This window comes from Propithecus coquereli, unplaced genomic scaffold, assembly GCF_000956105.1.
Source record: "Propithecus coquereli isolate 6110/MARCELLA unplaced genomic scaffold, Pcoq_1.0 Scaffold341, whole genome shotgun sequence".
Lineage (NCBI taxonomy): Eukaryota > Metazoa > Chordata > Mammalia > Primates > Indriidae > Propithecus > Propithecus coquereli.
The window spans coordinates 1,288,432-1,304,359 of NW_012149075.1; the positions used below are offsets into that span (position 1 = coordinate 1,288,432).

Sequence of the window (15,928 nt, forward strand, 5' to 3'; positions counted from 1 at the left end):
CTTTTCCTCACCATGGTTCTCCCAGCACCTAGAGGGAGACACACTGCCATGAATGCTCAGGGAACATTTGCAGAAGGGTTCAGAGAAGCATGGAGTGAGGTGGGGTGTGGAGAAGTGCAATAAGGCTGGAAAACAAGGCCGGGGACTCAATTTCCAGACAAATGCATTCAGTGGTCGGTTTTAAACAGACCCTAAAATTCAATATATAAATATCTAGCTCATTACCTTAAAAGGAAAAAGTATTTCTTTTGGGCAAGTAACTGGGCCTTGCTCACAATCCCTTGGCGTTCAGCAGGGCCAGGACTGTCTTCTGACTTCATAAAGCCGTCATGCTGCCTTCGAACCACACTCCGCCCTTCCAGAATGCCTTTCCGCCTCGTATCCGTGGGTCGCGCTCGTGGGCTGGGCTGGAAGGACAAGGGCACAGGACTGGCGGAGCCAGTGCCCAGGCCCACTCTGCTGGGAAGTAGCAGATCCGGAGTCAGGCCGGCTGTCCACATTGAGCCCCGCCACCCTCCTGCCCCGCAACACAAACAAGACAGCTCTAGGGAGGGAAGGCAGGCATCAGGGTGGGCGGTCAGAGGAGCGCGTCTCCAAGGAGGTGGCATTTAGGCTGAGATCCGAATGGTTAGTGGAGCCAGCAGACCTGGGGGGCTGGGGGGAGACGCAGCATTCCAATAACACAGGGCTCGTCCTCTGTCCAGCGTGTCCAGTGCTCTTGGCCGCCGCTAGGGCTGTGCCAGACACAGCCTAAGCCCTTCAAGGATCTCCCCCTGAGCAATCCCTGCACCCCCCACCTCTGCCAGGTTCCGGAGGTGGTGGGAAGGGCTGGGAAGGGTCCGGGCTTTGGAAGCAGGCAGCGGAACCTGGCTTCGAATCAAGCCTGGCTGGGCCCCAGCACGAGGCCTCGGACAAGTCACTCGGCTTGTGTCTGGTCACGTCTTCCTTGAGGGCCTCCTCACCCCTCCTCGCAGGGCTGCTGGGAGGGTTTCGGCTCATGCGTGCCTGTGCCTCCCAGGTTGCCTGGCACAGGTAGGTCCTCAAAACACAGAGATCTGTTCCTTCTTTTTTTTTTTGAGACAGAGTCTCACTCTTTTTGCCCAGGCTAGAGTGAGTGCCGTGGCGCCCGCCTAGCTCACAGCAACCTCAAACTCCTGGGCTCAAGCGATCCTTCTGCCTCAGCCTCCCAAGTAGCTGGGACTACCATGTGCCACCATGCCCGGCTAGAGATCTGTTCCTTCTAATCACAAAACCAGCTCACGTGTGTCGAGTGCTGATACGTGCCAGGCACTGTGCTCGGCCCTTAACACTGAATCCTCACGGCAGCACCAGGCGGTAGGCCCTGCTGTCACCCTGTTTTGTAGATGAAAGGAAAGCGAGGCATTGAGAGGTTGGTGATGGCCACCCAGGCAGGAAGTGACAGAGCCGAATCATCACATCACTGCGTACTCGGGGCCCAGTGTTGGCCAGACCTGCGCCCTCTGCAGAGACGGGACAGACAGTGCACATGGCCCGTCCACACCACGATCTGGCTGGATGTCCACAGCCTTTGGGGCCGTCCCTGACGAACAGTCGGTGGACACTCGGGGAGCTCTCCATCGTCATGTCCCAGAAGCTCGTGTTGGAGAAAAGGCGTCAGAGCCAGGCCTGAAAAACTCAGCCCCCGTTCCAGGCTGGATAGGAGACCCCACTTCTCCTGGCCTCAGTTCCACCACCTACAAAATGGGCATTTACCTACCATTCCAGCTTTGCCAGATTTCCCCAGGCTGTGGGGGTTAACAAGAACGTGGACAAAGCACCCGGCACGCAGTAGGTGGACAATCAGCTGGGCTTAGTTTCCTGTCACTGCCATAACAAAAGTCCACAAACTGAGCCACTTAAAACAACACGCGTTTATTATCTTACAGCTCTGTAGGTTCAGAAGTCTAGCACGGACCTCGTCAGGCTGCGGTCAGCGTTGGCAGGGCCGCGTTCCTTTCCGATGGCGCAAGGAGGGGATTTGTTTCCTTGCTTAGCGGAGTTGTTAGCAGAATCCCTTTCCACATAGTTGCAGGAGCGGGCCTCTGTTCCCTGCTGCCCGTCAGCTGGGGGCTGCCCTGAGCTCCTCAAGGCCTGTCGTGGGTCCTTGTACAAAGCCCGCAACATCTCAGAAGCAGCCACGGGGCATCGAGTTCGTCTCACTCTCCAGCTCGCTGGGTCTCTGACCCTCTGCTGGGAAGGGCTCGCTTTCAAGGACTGAAGCGACTGAGTTGGGTCTACCTTCATAATCCAGGAAGCTCTCCCCATCTCAGGGTTGTAACCTTACTCGCATCTGCAAAGTCTCTTTTGCCACATAAGGTAACATATTCACAGATCCCGGGGATCAGGACGTGGACATCTTTGGAAGGCCATTACTCTGCCTGTCACAGAAGGTAACCTAAGTTAAATTAAAACGCATCAGCATTGGCAGAGACCTCAGAGTTCACCTAATGCAAACATCTCCTTTCAGAGAGAGGAACACTGAGGCCCAGAGAGCTTCCTAAGCGACTGCCCGAGATCCCACAGCAGGTCCTCGGCAGAGCAGGTCCCAGCACCCTGGCCTGGTCTCCGTGACACCACTCCACGTGGCTTTCTCGTGGAAAGACTTTCAACTCTCCAAAGCCTTTTCCGCCGCGTGCATTCTCTGATCCTCCCTCCCTGCTGTGGGGCGGGCACACAATGGCTCAGTGTCTAGAACTGGCAGGAACACGTACTCACCTACTTCTCACCCTGGGGGGCCAAGAGGATCAGAGAGAAATGGGCCAAGAGAGCCCCCCGTGAGCCCACGCCTGGGGAAACGAGGGTTGGGAGGGAGAGAGGGAAAGAGAGAGGGAGAGGGCGCTTCCCTCCCTGGGCCCAGCCCTCTGCAGGCATCTTTGATCCTCCCGAGCATTTCGCAGGGAGGCATTGCTGGCCCAGGGCCTCATTTAAGATTGGGTTTGGCTGCATATTACAGGAAGACAAATAACACATAGCCGCTGCCACAATAATGCTAGTTAACAATCAACCGCAAAGGCGATGGCGTGAAACAAGAAGCACTTAGCTAGCCCGGGAGTCTCGGGGTTGGCGGGATGTTACTCTGCTCCGTCTGCTCCGGGTCACCCAGCAGCTCTTTGGATTTTATCGGGTTCTAGTGCGTGTTTGGGGGTTCACTGCTGTCAGCTGGTCTGGACTGGCCCCGGGGGGGAAAACTGGGGCAACCGCTCTGTTCCACCATGTCTCGGCCCCCAGCAGGTTGGCCTGGGCATGTTCCCATGGCAGCCGCAGGGAAGCAAGACAGCAGGCAGATACACACACAAGTGCTTCTTCACACCTATGCCTATATCATGTTTATTTATACCTGTTGGCCAAACCCAGAGTCAGAGAGAGAGAGAGCTACACAAGTTACAGGGCAAAAAATGCAGATACAGGGGGACAATTAATACAATCAGTCTAACATGGAGGCTTAGATAAAATGCAGGTTTCTTTTTCTTGTGTGTAAAGAATGTCAGAAGATAGGAATTATAGCAACTCCATGGAATCATCAGGGATCTGGGCTCCTCAGCACACAGCTTCTTGTCCTTATGGACCAAAATGGCTGCAAGATCCCCGGCTATCACAACCACATCTCAGGTAGCAGGATGGAAGGAGAGTGAGAGGGTAGGGCCCCTCCCTTTTAAGGAGACACAATGCTTCAGCTTATATCTCATTGGCAAGCACATTGTCACATGGCACTTCTAGCTGGCAGAGGGGTTGGGAAAATGTAGTCTTTTATTTGGGCATGATGTACCTAGCTAAGAACCAGGATTTTGTTAATTTGAGAAAGAGAGAATGGATCTTTGATAGGGAGCGAGTAGTGTCTGCCACGACCCATTTTACCGGTGAGGAACCTAGGCTCAGGGAGAGAGGTAACTTGCCTGAGGTCGCACAGTGGCCTGGGAGCAGGAGATCTGGGGTCTGAACCCCGAACGCCGCCGCTTCTCCCCTTACCACCATCCGAGAGGCTTTGCTGAGCACCCAGCTACTCAGGTTGCTGCTTGAGAATCTGAGTGGCCCGGACAGCTGCATGCGGCTGACATCATCCCCTGACCCTGTATTCTGGGCCAAGTCCTGTGTTCAGCACCTTACAAACAGGTCTTCATTTAACCTTTGTCCCCATTCTACAGAGGAGAAACTGAGGCACAGAGGGTTGAGGTAAGTTGCTTGGGCCGCCAGCTTCAAGGCCCAGGCTCTTACCATCTTTCCAGTCCAGGTGCTGGGGTGGGACTGGTCCCGCCAGGCAGCCGCAGGTGAGACCAAGGCGATTCAGCAGCGCACAGGAAGTGGGTGACTGGATGTTGCCCAGCATGAGGCCGGGGCCCGGCCTCCGCCTGCTCAAATCCCACCTGGGGGTAGATCCAGGTACTCAGGGGGATCAGAGGGGAATCGGAGGAAACCAACCTGGGCTTTCGAGTCAGGCAGACCGGGTTCCATCCCGTCACTGCTACCTGCCTCTTCCTTTCCTCGTCTTTAAATTGGGGGTTATTAACCCCCACTCCATCCGATCGGGATGAAGCGGCCTGGTACCGGGAAGGCTCTGATAAATATCTGCCAAATCAGGGAACGATGAATGAGCAGACGAAGAGCCAGCTGCCACCCTAGAGAGGCACTTTTCTCAAGTTCAAGGAAAAAAATAATAATAATGTCTCCTGGACCCAGTTTTTTGTTTTGTCGATTAATATATTCCACAGATTGCTAGTTCCAAAAGACATTAGTAACTATTATGTGCAAAAAGGTTTCTGAAGCCAAATGAGACTGAGACCCCCAGATTTCTCCCCTGCAGGACTTCTCAGAGCCTTGAATAAACAAGTTTACAGCCTGAGTCTCTACAAGCAGGGGTCTAGAACTCTGTATTTCTCAGACTTTCTCGGCCAGGAAATACCCAGTACCACCCTAGCACCAGTTCCCAGCTTTTCTTCTTCCCTGGCCCGTGCCGCTCTCTAAGAGCCTTGGTCCAATCACAAAGAAACAAAGGCCCAGTTTCTGGAAGAGTTTTATTTGCAAAAATTCTGTTGTGAGAATTATCACCAGGCCGCCCAGAATTGCAGTCAGAACGTTGGGAGTTAACCGCGTTGCTGCGGGTTTGAGAGACCAACGCTCAAAAAGCAGCTGTCGCACTATCAGCTGGGGATTCTAACAGTCCCATCATGAGCAAAGTGTCCCTGCTGCAGACCCTGGAGAAGGCGAGAACGATGACAGGCAGTTGTCGTGGTGTCATACGCTGGCCGGCCAGCAAGAGGCCCTGTCAGGGCAGCAGGTCGCAGCTGCAGGTGGGCCTGGGGTCTAGGGGAGAGCGAGTTGCTAGTGGCTGTCATATGAGCCACGCTGCCTCCACAGGCTGCTCAGGGAACCCACAAGGTCAGTAGACTCCGTTAGGTTCCTGCGGGGGCTAGAAAACGTGAGACCTGCCTGCCCTCCCTTCCTCTCCCGCTCCGTCCCTCCCTCCTTCATCCCTTTCTTTTTTCCTCCTGTAAATATGGGTCAAGCGCCTACTCTGAGCCACACACCATTCCAGGCACTGAGGCTAAAGGACTGAATGAGAGACAAGGGTTGGTGCTGTGAAGAAACAAAGCAGGTGCGAGATGGGAGGCACTGGAGGGGAGAGGTAGTCAGGGAGGGCGTCTCTGAGGAGGTGACGTTTGAGCCAAGACCTACGTAAAGGGGAGGATCTGGCCCTGGAGGCTGTCGGGGGAGAGGTCTCCAGGCATAGGCACCATGGGGCCAAGGCCCTGAGGCAGGAGCGACCTCGGTGCGTTTGGGAACAGAAAGGCGGCCAGTGCACGTGGTGCTCGGGAGCGAGGGGCAGGGTGGAGTGACGTGGCGGACGCCAGGCAGGTGGCCTTGCAGGCCGTGCCAGAGCGTCCGTGTTTATCCGGGTGCAGTGGGAAGCCACCGAGGGCCATCGACAGGGAGGGAAGATGTCAGAGAGGCGTTGGATCTGCGAGTCCGGGGCTTGCCCAACGCGACCTCTCCGCACGCCCTTAGCTCTTGGGGTCTTCTGCTAGCGGTAGGTTAGGGGTCTCCCTCCTTCCTCAGAGCTCAGGGCTTGGAGGTGAAGCTGAACCAACCCCCAGCCCCTCTTGCAGTAGCCGGGGTCACAGGCCTCCTGGCTCCCTGTCCTGTCCTGGGACCCTAGTCCTAGAAAGACCTCGTTCAACCCCTTCCCGCCCTGGGGAGGGAGCGGAGGCCCACAGAGGGAAGGCCCCTTCCCCGAGTCTCAGCCAGGAAGGGCCTGACCTCCCCCCAGGGCCTGCCAGGGGCAGCGGGGCCCCTGACCACCTGCTCCAGCCGCGCAGGCCCGCCCGGCCGGCCTCCGCTGCCCCTCTCGCCCACAGGCCTCCTTTGTGCTCGCTCTCTGGGGCTCCATCTCCTTTCAGGGGTCACAGGGCACCGCTGACCCTATCCCCCTGCCGGCGTGCCCGGCTGGTAATTGAAAATACCAGAATTCCCTGCTGACCAACTTGCAGGGAAACCTGACACCCCAGGGTGGGCAGCGGGCAGCAGGAGGGGTGGGAGAACATCCAGCTGTTCCCTTTTCCCCGCCGCTAATCCCCCCGGATTCCAGGAGAAAGGCCAGCCCTGCTCGGCCCCCACCGGCCCGCCTTGATCATCTTCCTGGCAAATGCCGCCTCCTTGCCGCGCCCAGGGTTACGGGGCTTATGGGATCAGAGCCCGGGTTCGCTGCCTGTAACCCAAGCCTGCCAGCTAAGCCCGCCAGGCCCAGACCCCCATGGCCGTGTGGGACCTGCCTCTGCCAGCAGCTGAGCCCCCAGAGCTGGGGCGGGCCGGGTGGGTGGTGGGTGAGTCAGCGGGAGCCGGGTGGAGTGAGCTGTGCGGCAGCAGGATGGGAGCTGGACCAGGGTGTCCTCAGAGGTCCTCCGAGGTCTGCTGGTTTCCAGACTCCCTGGTCAGCCAGCATCAGCCCCAGCCAGTGGTGGGGAAAAGAAATGTTGGACCTGGGTGGGCCTGGGTTCAAATCCTGGTTCCATTGCTTGCTGTGTGACCTAGGGCAAGTTACTTCACACCTCTGCGCCTCTACTTCCTCATCTGTAAAATGGGTCTAACAATGATGCCAGCCTCACAGGGTTGATGGGAGGGTTGAGTGAGCTAACTGAGGTACAGCATTTGGTTAGCGGTAACTGCGTGGATTTTCCCTTAGACTGCGCGTCCTGGGGCACGCAGGTTGTCAGAATGGCGAGGCAGATGGCATGCTGTTGCCACCTCTGCTGCAGTCCCCAGTGCCTTCGGGACTAGGCCAGGCTCCTGGCCTCCCACCTGCCTGAGCAGCCTGGTCTGTGCCCCCCTCCCAGAACTTCTTGTGCCGCTGCTTCTAGACTCTGTGAGCTCAAGGGCCCCGTATGACAAGTGCAGCCTGGGCAGGTGAGGGGACAGGTGAGGGGGCAGATGAGGGGCCAGGTGAGGGGCCAGGTGAGGGGCCAGGTGAGGCAGAAGCCAGGGTGTGAGGAGCAACGTGGTAGGCAGACAATAGGCTAGACCAGGACCCAGCTACTCTGGGCTCTAGTCCCGGCCCCTCCGCTGTCTTCTGTGTGGCCTTGGACAGGTCACTTGCCTCCCCTGGCCCTGAATCCACTACTCCCCAAAGTGTGGTCCCCAGACCAGCAATGTCAGCGTCGCCTGGGAGCTTGGCAACGCACATTGCAGCCCCACCCCAGACCTGCTGAATGGCAATCTCGGGGGGCGGAGCCCAGCAATGTGAATTTGAGCTCCGTCTCCCTGCGCGGGCTCAGGTTCGAAGAGTGCACTCGTCTAGAGGGACACAGTCTACGACTTTCTTCATCGCTGGGAGGCGAATGGCAGGGAGAGGCGTGAACCGAGCAGCCCCTGCCCTAGCTCGGGCCACCCACCCTGGCTGAGTCCTGAACCCGCTGGAACCCAGGAGCTCCCCCCGCTTCTGAGTCTGACAGCTGCCCCGGGGCCCAGCACGGTGCCCAGCCTGGAGCAGCCCCCGCGGATTTGAGAAGAACGTGCTTCTCCTTCTGAGCCGCGAGCCCCTGGAAGGTGGGGACCCCGTGAGGCCCTCCTCTTGCTGGCACCATGGTGACTCCGTGGACCGGAGTGTTCTTTGCCATGTCTCCCTCCTGAAGGGAGCCCGGCACACACTCAGACCTTTCCACGTGTTGCCCACAGCATCCTTGCCAGGCAAGGCCTCCTACTGGGCAGGCGGGGAAACTGAGGCTCGCAGAGGTTAGGAGGACCTGCTGGAGGCCGCGCATCAGCGAGAGGAGTGGGGAGTTGCGTGCAGCTCTGTCGCTCCACCCGCAGGGCTCCCACCGCTGGGCTGGACGGCCCTTCTGGGGCCTGGGAACGTGCTGGCGGGAGCACTCCGCGGTCTAAGCGTGGAGCACCAGGGAGCACGTGGAGCACCAGGGAGCACGTGGAAGCAGATGCATCGAAACACTCCTCACCCTTCCCTGTGGCTCCACTGACATAAGGCAGGGTGGCAGCGTGCCCTGCCCCACCCTTCACACATCCCCCTCCCTGCTTGGTCGGCCCTCTGAGCGAGGGATCAGCCTTCCAGGGAGCCCTGGAGATGGCCTCGCCCAGCCCTTCCTGCCAGAAGTGTCCTCAGGCCCCTGGAGGCGGGGGCAGAGGCGTCACTCCCAGACCTCTGGTAGCCGGTTAAAGCGTCTTCCTCGGTTGCTCAGAGCACACCCACCCCACCCTGCCACACACACTCACACCTGAGTGGACAGGGCCCTGTGGGTCGACTGAGAGGGGCTGGGAAGCTGGGGGGGGCACCAGGGGCTGGGGGTGCTTCTCAGGCCAGCATGAGAGATGAGCCCCCAGTCGGGGTCCCCCAGATTGGCCCGAGTCTGTGAAACTGCAGAAGGGACTTACTACGTCGTTTCAGTGGGAAGCTGACCACTAAAAGGCTAATCCTGCCTCCTCAGAAACAGTCAATTCAGAAAGCACATGTGTAAAGGGCCCGGAGCCGTGGCTACACGTAGTAGGTGCTTTGTGCATTTGTTCCATTTGAGAAGGAGGCAAAAACAGCAGGCTGGGGTGTGTCACGCAATCGGGACTCAAGAAAGGGCTGTGTGCCATGAACCTGCTTCAGGGGGGATCTCGGGCAGCTCACACCCCTCTCTGGACCTCAGTTTCCATCTGCGAAATGGGAGAATTCGACTGAATTATTGCTGAGCGTCCTTCTAGCACTCAGCACGGCCCCCTCGACTTCTTGTCTCCTTCATCTGACCACCCTCCGTGAGAGCACGAAGAGCACCCATGGGAGGGGACGAACGACTGATGGACCGATTGATGGATCAATTTTATTGAGGTGCAATTTACATGACACACAGTTAACCATTTCAACACGTATACAGTCTCTCTCCACTTGATGTGGCCAGGGCTTCCCCGGGCTGGCCGAAGTTGTCAGTGTCTGTAACCCTCAGGTGCCCCAAGACAGCTCAGCAGCAGTCCCCGAAGCCTTGCATAAGCCCCTCTGCCCAGTCGGCTCCCTAGACTGGCTGTGTGGCCTTGGCCAGGTGCCTTGCCCTCTCTGGTCCCACAGCTCCCCATCTATCCAGGTTCCTCTAAGGCCAGGCCAGAAGCTGCACCTTCTCGTGTCTGCCCTGACCCCTGACCTCTGGCCTCTCTTCCAGCTCCGTCGGCCGTGTCCATCATGCATCAGGTGAGCCGCACGGTGGACAGCATCACCCTGTCGTGGTCCCAGCCAGACCAGCCCAACGGCGTGATCCTGGACTATGAGCTGCAGTACTATGAGAAGGTACCTATGCGCCCCGTGCTCTCCCCGCCGCCCGCCGTCCCCAGGGCCCCTCTCCCAAGATGGGGCCTGGGAGTTCTACCCTCCTGCAAGACCACACACACTGGCACAGCAGAAAGAGCTCTGGCCTCAGAGTCAGGCCCCCGATCTGGCTCCGGCCCTCCCCGGCTGTGAGACCTCAGGCGGGTGCCTTGACCTCTCTGAGCCTTGCCGTTCTTGCCTGGGGGATCCAGCCCGTGATCTCGGGAGAACGCGACAGCCACGTCCTCTCCCCACCAAGACCCCTTTCATCTTAACTGCAGTGGGCCCGATGCAGTGAAAGACTAGTTTTCCAAAAAGTTGCACCTAGGAAGTACTAATTAGTCGTCCGCCTGTCCTTCAGCAGGGACTTCAAACTGCTCAAGAGCTTCTGTGCGGCGTAAGAGAGCTGCAGCCTCCTTCCGTGTTGCCCTGGTCCCAGCTAAAGCACTGTTCCCACTCGCCTGAGTGCCCTTCGAGTGGGGAAAGGGCGATTTTAAACCAGACCCTCATTACTCCCTCCACGGACCCGAGGTTGGAAGCCCCTGCTGTAGCGGGAGCGTTGGACTAGGAGCGAAGCCACAGGTTCAAAGCCCAGCTCCATCCTTGACCAGCTGTGTGCCTTTGGGCAAGCGTCTTTCTCCCTCTGAGCCCTGGTGTCCACCTGTGTCGAGTGCAGATGGGACCTGTGCAGGTCGAGGAGAAAAGGCAGGTGTGGCGCCCAGCACGGTACCTGGCCCTCAGCAGAGGCGAGTGTGCCTCCCTCTCCTTCCTCCTCCCCCTGCCTGCTGCTCGGTGGGCAAGGGCAGCAGGACGTAAGGCCAGGTGAACATGGGGCCTGCACGGATACAAGGGCTGGGAGAAAGACAGAGAAGCTGGCTACCCATACGGCTGGACCTCAGAGGCCCCAGAAAGCCTCTCCTCTGAACAGTGACTTTTCTTACATGTTCCCTGAGGCCCCAAACAGCCACAGAGGCTTCAAAGGCTCCTGGGAATGGTGTCACTGGGCTGCCTTTCAGACTAAGGTGTAAATGACTGATAGGAAGGTCTTTAGTTGAGAGCAAGTGCACTGGGAACCAGAAAGGGATGGATAGGCTCTCCCCAAAGGCTGGGAGGAAGAGAGGTGGAAACAGTCCCAGCCATCCCGCTCTCTGAGGCCCAGCCCGGGCCTGGCACTCTGTTGACTGCTGAATCAGCTAAACGCTGGGGAGTCTCCGGACCTCCTCAAACACTTCTCCAGCCTGAGCCAGCGCCTCGTAATTGCGTGCTCGTCCCCTGCTCTCGTGGTTCTAAGAGGTCAGGGCCACGTTTCTCCACTCGCCCCCGTCTCTCCTGCCACCAAGAGGACATTTGGGCCGCGTTGGTTGAATGAATAAGAGGACGCGTCCCTTCCTGTGACCTGTGCCCCAGCCACTGCAAACCGCTCACCAGAAAGCCCCTGAACACCCCTGGGACCTCATGCCCCAGCCCCTACCTGCCCACCTTCTGCCCACACTGTTCCTTCCAGCCTCCCTCATCTCTGCCTGTCAGCATCTTCAGGGTCCCACCTAAATGTCACCTCTGCCATGAGCCACCATCTTCCCTGGACCCTGCCCCTCTCTTAAAGCACTGCAAGCTGGCAAACTGAATGGTGAATGAGTGAATTGAATGAATGAATGAATGAGCGATGGGACTTTGGACAAAAGAGGGACCCACATGGGCGGCCGGATGGCTGGATAGATGGATGCGTGGATGGATGGAGGGATCCCTTCCGTCCAGACCACTCCCTGCCCCTCCGCTCTCCCCAGCCAGCTGCCACTCAGCCTAAATGTCACTTCCTCGGGGAAGCCCCCCTCCCTTCCCAGACCCCCATCCAGGGCCCGCATTTTATCTTCACCCTGTACCTCGCCTTTCTGCATAGCGTTTATCACAAGTATAATTTTTAAATGTTATCAAGTAATTTGGTATTTACTGCTTCTGCTTTGAGCTAGATAGTAAGTTCCTCGAGGGTGGACACCCTGCTGGTACCTCTGCTGTGTCCCCAACACCTGGCACACAGTAGGTGCTCAGGAGGAAGTGACCGCCTGAGCCGTGGCTGGTGTGAGGAAGCCGCCTCACCCCTCGCCAGGCCCTGGTGGTGGCCCTGAAGGAGCCAGGCGTCCTGGGTGACGTTTCTGCTCCTTCCAGCAGGGACAGCTTAGCAACTCAGAACTCAAAAAGGAAAAAAAAAAACCTAATTAAGAAGCTTTGTGATTAAATGAAACCAAAAATGTTTGTCCCCAAAGACAGGGAACGGAAATGAGGAATCCCAGCGCGGGTCCTGCCTGCGACCCATTTCCTGCCACCGCGGCAGGCCTGAGGACGCTGACGGAGGCGTGAACGGCGAGGTAGCTCTGCCCTACTTCCTGCGCTGCCCGAGCACCCGCGGGCCCTGCCGGGCCTGGCGGGACCAGCAGGCTCCGCAGTAGCGGAGGTCACCACCTGCGCACATTCGTGGGCGCTCACTGTGTGCTGGGCACGTTACCTCCGGCATCTCATCCATCCTCTTCACCCCACAGGGTGGAGGGGAAACTGAGGCCCAGAGAAGTTATGTGACTTCTCCAAGAGTGCCCAGCAAGGATTTGGACCTGTGCTCTTGCTCTTGGCCTGGCTCTCCTGCCTGCCAGCGTTTCCCCAGTTTTTTCTGGAATGACTGTTAAGAGGTAGACAGGACCAGCCCTTGCCATGGAGAATTTTAAGCACAGATTTAGGACGCTGAAGAGTCTGACAGAGCAAGAGGAGCAGGGCTGAGGGCACGGCGGCCTGAGGATCAGCCGTGATGAGACATGGCCTCCCTTCTGCCAGCCCCCCCCCCAGGGCCTGGGGTGCAGAGGGGACAGCTTGGCCTCTCCCGAGGGAGACGGACACCAGTTCACTCGACTGTCACTGTCACCAGCTTTGGGCCCAACCGTAAGCTGGGTACCAGGGATACTGAGAGTGACCACACGGCCCAGAGGACTTCACAGTCCAGGGAAAAAGACAGGCTCAGACACTAATAGCCATGAGACAAGGTGTGACACTGCCACAGAAGGGCCAGCAAAGGTCCCACAGGGGTACCAACGGGGAGCCTGCATCCTGGCATGGGTGAGGGGAAGCCTTCACTCGGTGACATTTGAGCTGATCTTTGAAAGATGCCAGGAGTTCACCAGACAGACACGTGATGCGAGCAGAGTCATTCCAGGCAGGAGGAACAGCATGCTCAAAGGCCCTGGGGCAGGAATGTGCAGGCTGCATTCGGGACACAGAGAAGGCAAGTGTGGCAGGAGCAACATGAGCAAGAGGGAGCAGCAGGGGAGGAGGTTGGAGAGGGAGGCAGGGCCGGGTTGTGGTGGGCCTTCCAGCCTTGGAAGTCTGCATTTGATTTAAAGTATGTTGGGAAAGTTCTAGAATGATGCAATCTGACTCAGATTGCTTTAAAGATCCTTGTAGTTTGCTGTATGGAGAACAGACTACCAGGGACCTGGAGCTCCAGGGAGACCCTGTACAGGGCTCTCATGGGACACCAATTGAGAAACAGTGGTGGCATGGCCCAGGGGTGTTGGCAGCAGAGATGCAAGACACCGACAGATTCAATATTTTAAAGGCTAGGGGACTAGGGAAATGTGAAGGGTGACTCCCGGAGGATAGGGCGCCCTTTCCTGGGGCAGATGTGCATTTGTGACTTGTCAGGTGCTTGCTGGGGTTGCGGGGACTGGGGGTCAGGGAGGTTAGCTAAGAGCAGCCAAGGGAGTGTGCAGAAGGTGACAGAGCAGAAGGAAGCAGAGTTGACGAAAGCGTCAGAGGAGGCGCAGGCAGAGGGCTAGGAGGAGAACTAGGAGCAGCTTCTGTCCGTGACCTCTCAGACAAGGCCGTGACATCCCAGCCACCACCTCTAACCCCCGCTTCAGGGAGGAACAGCCAGGCTGCACGGGGGAGATTTATTCTGACACGTCCGCAGCCAGCTCCCACCTAAGGCAGGAATCTTCCCAGCGCTGCCATTCACTCCTTCCCTGCGCTCCAGTCTTCCTGGAAGGGGCCTCGGATACTGAGCCCTGCAGGCCCCGCCTCTTTCCCGCTCCTCCTGCCTCCTTTAGAAAGGGCTCTTTTGGAACAGGGCTCTGCGTTTGGCCTCGCCCCAGCTCCACCGGGATTTCCCAGCCTGCCCAGAGCTGACTGCCACCTTGCCGGAAGGCTCCTGGCTGCCGCTGATGATGGCGTTGTCCTCGCTGCAGACCCGGGGCTGGCTGTTTCCGTCGGTTCCGGCGTCCTGGGGGAGGTGGCCTCCTTTGGCAGCTACCCCAAAGCACACAGGTTCTGGCTCCCCTTGGCCCCCCAAGAGCTTGAGGAGAAGAGTCACTCATAAGGCCGCCTGTGGTCGATGGGCTCTTGCGGGCCACATGGATTTCAGCGTTTATGCCACAGAAATGTCTACTGGGCTGAAGTGCAGGGTTAGGGCATCCCAGGCAGAGGGAGCAAAGCTTGGGTGAGAGGGTGAACTATGACAGCCCGGGCTGTATTCAGGTTGGTGCCCAGCGTCCCTGGAGCAGGACCTGCCTGGAGAGGTTTGTCCACTCATTCATTCACTTTTTTTTTTTTTTTTTTTTGAGACAGAGTCTCACTGTGTTGCCCGGGCTAGAGTGCCGGGGCGTCAGCCTAGCTCACAGCAACCTCAAACTCCTGGGCTCAAGCGATCCTTCTGCCTCAGCCTCCCAGGTAGCTGGGACTACAGGCATGCACCACCATGCCCGGCTAATTTTTTCTATATATTTTTAGTTGTCCAATTAATTTCTTTCTAATTTTAGTAGAGGCGGGGTCTCGCTCTTGCTCAGGCTGGTCTCGAACTCCTGAGCTCAAACAATCCGCCCGCCTCGGCCTCCCAGAGAGCTAGGATTACAGGCGTGAGCCACCGCGCCCGGCCCATTCATTCACTTTTGCGTTTATTCATCCACTTAGGGAACATCGGTGAGAGCATGCTTTATAAGGGCGTTGATAATAACAATGAAGGCAACAGCCAACGTTTATTAGGGCCTTGCGTGCCCTAGAGCCTGTGCTGAAAGCTTTACCCCTATTTTGCTATTGAGTCCCCACAACCACCCCGTGTGATACCTACTGGTGCGATCCCGCTTTAGAGATGAGGAAACCGAGGCTCGGAAGGCTTAAGACACGTGCCCAGCACCTCACTGGCCCTAAGTTTCCAGGCCAGGGCTGAGACTGAGGACTGACTGGTGGATTTCATTCTGTTTCCCCCCATCGCCCGTGGTGTTTAATCACTGCTGAGGCAAAGGCACTCCAGAGAGAGGAGACGGGAGGGAACTGATGTCTCTAGAGCTTCTCCAGCGTGCCAGGCACTGCCTGATCAAACCTCATTTTCACGACAGCCCTGGAGATTGGTATTTATTGTTCCATTTTCTGGAATAGAAAACAGGGGATCAGGAAGTGAAGGGTCTTTCCCAAGGTCACAATGCAGTTGAGGGGAAGAACTGGGCGGGTCACAGGACGGAGCTTCAACCCTCTGCTCTGCTGCACCCTGCTTTAGAGAAGCGATCTGCTTGAGGTGGTTCCTCAGCCTCTCGAGGCGCCTGTGGCACCAGCAATTACTTCTCATCTCCCTTGTATGATCAGGAACTTAAAACCTCCAGCTTCTCGGTGTGGGCACCCGCCCAGTGCACAGACTCGAACCCCTTTTCAAGCCCGAGCAGATACCAGGTGGACAGCGGCACCTTGCGGTCAAGTCTGGTACTGCAGCTCAGGTTTTGTAGATTTTTTTTTTTTTTTTGAAGACTGGTTTAATGCTCGTTCATTATGTCAGTAGTTAGTGAGCACCTACTATGTGCCAAGCCTGGGGTTCAGGGATGAACAAGACACGGCCCCTGCCCTCAGGGAACCCACGTCATCAGAACAGTCAGTGGGAGAGGAGACAGTGGACCTGCAGCCCCTGGCTGGGACATCTGGGAAGTGTCCCCAGCAGAGGTGGCACTTGTACTGAGTCTTGAATGACGAGTAGGGAACCACCAGACAGGTGAGGAAAGGGTATTTCAGACAGCGGCAACCATGCTTGTAAAAGCTCAGAGTGTCCAGGGAAGGCAGGGTTACCAGATAAAATACAGAACGTGAGGTTAAATTTAAATTTTA

General features: G+C 57.5%; 1 protein-coding gene across 3 annotated transcripts in view; it reads left to right on the forward strand.

The window, feature by feature from the left end:
- EPHB2 (EPH receptor B2) overlaps positions 1-15,928 on the forward strand; it is a 180,320-nt gene that overhangs the window by 143,225 nt on the left and 21,167 nt on the right. For all 3 annotated transcript variants that reach the window (XM_012650871.1, XM_012650869.1, XM_012650870.1), the window contains exon 6: positions 9,660-9,784. In XM_012650871.1, coding sequence (XP_012506325.1) covers positions 9,660-9,784 — 125 coding nt within the window. The remainder of the gene's footprint in view (positions 1-9,659; positions 9,785-15,928) is intronic.